This window comes from Gymnoscopelus microlampas, assembly GCF_963454915.1.
Source record: "Gymnoscopelus microlampas genome assembly, chromosome: 22".
NCBI classification, from domain to species: Eukaryota; Metazoa; Chordata; class Actinopteri; order Myctophiformes; family Myctophidae; genus Gymnoscopelus; species Gymnoscopelus microlampas.
This window is the reverse complement of record NC_139959.1, coordinates 38,730,539-38,735,538: the sequence shown is the minus strand read 5'-3', so window position 1 is coordinate 38,735,538 and position 5,000 is coordinate 38,730,539. Positions and strand designations below refer to the sequence as shown.

The 5,000-nt window shown below is 43.9% G+C and overlaps 1 protein-coding gene across 8 annotated transcripts in view; it reads right to left on the bottom strand.

The window, feature by feature from the left end:
- LOC311039296 (receptor-type tyrosine-protein phosphatase mu-like) overlaps positions 1–5,000 on the bottom strand; it is a 146,349-nt gene that overhangs the window by 100,147 nt on the left and 41,202 nt on the right. For all 8 annotated transcript variants that reach the window (XM_084049058.1, XM_084049059.1, XM_084049060.1 and 5 more), the window contains exons 3-4: positions 1,072–1,221; positions 201–316 (exon numbers count right to left, since the gene is read on the bottom strand). In XM_084049058.1, the coding sequence (XP_083905184.1) occupies positions 201–316; positions 1,072–1,221 (266 nt within the window). The remainder of the gene's footprint in view (positions 1–200; positions 317–1,071; positions 1,222–5,000) is intronic.

The following is a 5,000-nucleotide window of genomic DNA, read 5'->3' as shown; positions in this document are numbered from 1 at the left end:
TTCTTTGGTTCAAATGTGAACGGTACTCATCCCTAGTATTGAACCGGGAACCTCCCATTTCCCAAGCGGCCGCTCTACCTCCTAAGACACTGCCGCCCCAAAAGTGCATTGTACGTTCAAGGGTTAACCGGATGTCCAGCATCTAAAACTGACCCTGATGTGTGTGCGTGTGCGTGTGCGTGTGCGTGCGTGTGTGTTACCTGGTAGTAGTTTGGCCAGAATGTTGACACAGCAAGCTCCACCTCCTTCCAGGTGTTGTGGTAGGGGGCGTGGCCTGACGTGTTGAAGACGGGAACACCCAATCGAGCAGTGTTCTCTGGAAGACACGATAAACAAACACTACTAGTTATAATACTACTACTATTACTACAATTAAATATGTGTTTACATTTTATTTTATTTTATAAATATTTAAATTACATTGTTAAGTAGTGATATTATCAAACTTAAATATCAAAGATATCAGACAGTCTAGGTTAAGGTAAACTGTGCTGTTCCTGCCAAAGTGTGTGCTGAACTTCAGCTCAACAGCGAGCTAAACTCCACTCCCCATAGAAATAATGACAGAATCGTGACGTAAGTTTTGTTCTTTACTGAAGATCCTTCATCTTTACAGGTCATTGAGTACAAACTGGAAACAAACATAACATACAATGTGACATGAGATGCTGTACTGTTCTCTTTACTTTCTCATTACACAATAACCATTAACTGCCGATTTTAACATTGACTTATTATCTAAGTTATGCATACATTAAATTGTCACTATAACATGAAATTGTAGCCTCCACATGAATTCTAACGTACAGCATTGCCTCCTGGTGAAGGTATGTAGAAGGTAAGTTGAAAAAGCATCAGAATAGGACACAGAAATGAAGAGGATGCACTCTCTTTGCTGCTTCTAATACAAGTGCTGTCTACAAGCCCACACAGCTGTCTTTTATCAAGTGCAATTATCTGAACTCACACACCTGCCTTAACTAATGACCTCTTCTCATCGAGAGGGCCTTTCAATATAAGGGTACAATATAAGGGTACCTTTAACAGGAAGTATTTAATGGTATACTGTACCTTTAACGAAGACATACAGCTGGACAGGTGGGGTCAGGTAGTATTTGAAGGTGACACAGTGGGTGTCGTTCTCTTTCAGTTGACGACTGAACAGCTGGGCTCTCTGTCCCACCACACGCCCGCTAGTGTTCACATAGAGGTATGGCGCCCCTGTACACAAAATAATACACATGATTAACACAACTCTGACAGACTCAGATTTCAGAGATTTCCACAGACAGACAGACAGACAGACAGACAGACAGACAGACAGACAGACAGACAGACAGACAGATACAGAGAGGAGAATAGACGAGAAGAGTAGAGAAGATCGTGCTCGGTGGTGCAGTGGTAAAGTCCCTTCCCACCACCGCAGAGGATAAGGATAATTCCTTTCAACAGGTCGTTCATGAAAGTCCTTGCGGTCTTGTTTCCAATGAGAACCTGTGAGCAATTAGGGGTTAAGAGTCTTGCTCAGGGACACATTTCATTTCATCGACACATATGCTGACCTGGCCTGGAATCGAACCTTGGCAAAAAGGGCCTCTGGCTCCCTAGGCGGCCTCACTAAGCATTCAGCTATGGCCGCCCCCAATGTGGGAGGATGTGGGTTCGAATCCACCGTGGTGCCACCGGCTTTGTCAAGCGTCTATGCTACGGGTCTTCAACAGGGGCTTAGAGTTACTACAGGGGGTCCGCCAAATCTTTGTGTGATATGATTTTTCTTTTTTTATATTAACCACTTGAACCCTAGCATCCCTTTTCTGATGAGAACTTTAGCCAAAAATAGCAGATCTACAAGCTCACAACGCCTCGCAGCGCGAGGCGTTGTGAGCTTCGGCTATTTTACATATATATATATATATATCGGCTATTTTTGGAAAGAGTTATAGGTGTAGAAGGAAAAAAGAGCAGCAAAAGTATATCTGAAACACCATTTTACACAATATAGAGGGGGTCCCTGCTTCATCTCTCTCTCAGCTAGGGGTCCTTGGCCTGAAAACGTTGAAGACCCCTGGTCTATGCGAACACAATTGGTCCGTGTTCGGGTGAGGGAAGCCAGGCGGGCAGGAGGGTGATATTAGTCATTGCATGTACTCCTACTGACTGGGGGCGGCACCTGTCAGCGGGGAGTGTTGGGCAGGAAGAGTAAGACGAAGGCGCTACAGTACCTCCTCCAGGTGGGGGCTCCTCACTGGCAGGTGAGTCAGTATAGGATACGACAGCAGTGCCAATGCAGAAATGTGTGTGGGGAGGAATGAATTGGCATAACGACTAAAATGGGGAGAAATAGGGGTAACAAATAATTGCTATTCTAAATTATAGGAATAAAATAAAATAAAAGATAATATAAGGTGCAATAGCTGTGGACAAATTGGACATTTTGTAACAGTAAACATGTATTGAACTGCTTCAGTGTACAGGCAGTTTCTCTTTTAATTGAACATATCTCTCTGTGTGCGTGTGTGTGTGCGTGTGCGTGTGCGTGTGCGTGTGCGTGTGCGTGTGTGTGTGTGTGTGTGTGTGAAAATGTGCTGCAAAGGACACAACATCCTGTCTTTTCTAATGACGCACGCACGCACACATTTTAAAAGGCAAACAGTGAGTGCTGAATCCAATTTCCTGCTGAAAATCAATCTAACCTGCAGACAGAGAGGAGAGGAGAGGAGAGGAGAGGAGAGGAGAGGAGAGGAGAGGAGAGGAGAGGAGAGGAGAGGTGAGGAAGTTCTTATTTAACAAAAACTGTCCCAAGAAAGTTAGAGGGAATAAAAATGACTGAACATCTATTACACACACACACACACACACACACACACACACACACACACACACACACACACACACACACACACACACACACACACACACACACACACACACACACACACACACACACACACACACACACACACGTGTGTGCGCGTGCACACACAGAGAGTCTGCTATTTCTGAAAAGGTTTGACAGATTTTGTACGGCAGAGTAAGTTAATATATTTTAACTAGTATATTTCTATGCTAGAGTATGTTAATACAATATAACTAGTATATTTCTATGCTAGAGTATGTTAATACAATATAACTAATACATCTGCAGTGGTTATTATGCAAAGTGCTTTTAAAATGACATGCAAACTGATAAATAACACACCACTACACTATGAATCTTTTATGTGTGTGTGTGTGTGTGTGTGTGTGTGTGTGTGTGTGTGTGTGTGTGTGTGTGTGTGTGTGTGTGTGTGTGTGTGTGTGTGTGTGTGTGTGTGTGTGTGTGTGTGTGTGTGTGTGTTTGCGCGTGTTTGTGATGTATTTGCATTGTGTATGTATGAGAATGTGTGTGAATGATTAAGTGTCCCCAAGGAACACATGCGTGCGCAAGCACACACACAAACACACGCAGACAATCCGTGTCATGTTCAAAGCCTGCATGCGGCCACACTGATAAGGCCTTTAACACACTAATTAAACACACACACACACACACACACACAAATGGGTTTCCAAACAAATAGTTCTGTTTCCCCCCTTTTCCCCTTTCCCGCTCTCTTGCACTCTCTCTCTCTCTCTCTCTCTCTCTCTCTCTCTACAAAGATATATAAAGTCAGCATACATGAGGGACAAATATGCAAAGTTCATCATAATAATGAAAATATTAAATATAATTTACACTTCACAGAAAGAAACAGAGATGAGAGGAACCAAAGGACCAGCCAGACGAACGTAATGTGAAAGGGGGAAGAAAAACAGAGACGGAACAGAGAGTGATGGGGAAGGGTGCGTTTGCACCAAGCCCCCAGAACCACGGTAGAACCAAGCCCCCAGAACCACGGTAGAACCAAGCCAGAACCAAGCCCCCAGAACCACGGTAGAACCAAGCCCCCAGAACCACGGTAGAACCAAGCCCCCAGAGCCGCGGTAGAACAGTGAAGCTGGTGGTCAAATCTGAGAATGCATTACTTCCGCATTTAAAATGCTACTGCACGTGCATCTATACCATTTGTTTGCTTGCTCACGACCCAATATTGGTACTTCCGGCAGAGACCCAATGGACCCAGTTTTACTTCCGGCAGACTTCCGGGTGCTTCAAACGCCACTGAGCAACTTTCATTGAATTGAATAGCTGGGGGGCGCCCTCTGCCCTCTGGATATATTGTTGTAACTCTATGGTTTGCACCGACATGCAGGAACCTACAGGAGCGCTCTGTCTGTCTGTCTGTCTGTCTGTCTGTCTGTCTGTCTGTCTGTCTGTCTGTCTGTCTGTCTGTCTGTCTGTCTGTCTGTCTGTCTGCCTGCCTGCCTGCCTGTCTCGTCTCTCTCCCTCTGTCATTTCAATTCAAATATCGTCACTGTCGGGTAGAACCCTCGTCCAAATCCGTAATTAAATAATCATTTTATTCACTACATTACATTACATTACAGTCATTTAGCAGACGCTTTTATCCAAAGTGACAATAAGTGCATTCAACATAGGTAGGGAACGAAACTACAAATGACCAGAAGCATTAAGTGCATTCTCTTCTAAAACGAGCACCTAAGAGTATACCTAGCGCTAAGGTAAAAGTGCAATATATCAGCTACCTACTTTCTTAAACAGATGAGACAAATAGGAAAATCAAATGAGCAAGAGCTAAAACCAATAAGTGTATAGAATAAACAAGATCCAATAAAACAATAAAACAAGAGTTCGTACAACTAGTTAACAACAAGTAGGCAAGGCGAAGAGGAAGGGTAGTGTTTCCTGAAGAGGTGGCTTTTCAGCCTGCGGAGTTCATTCCACCACTGTGGAGCCAGAACAGAAAAGCTACTTTTGTGTAATACTCTTGAATAGTGAAGGAGGGCATTCATTTACGAAAAGATAGTGGAGATAGCACAAGGTCTCTGCCTAACAGCAGCGACATACTTTATTGTCACTACAAGCATTGTCATGCTGCCAAAGCATTCATGACACAGTG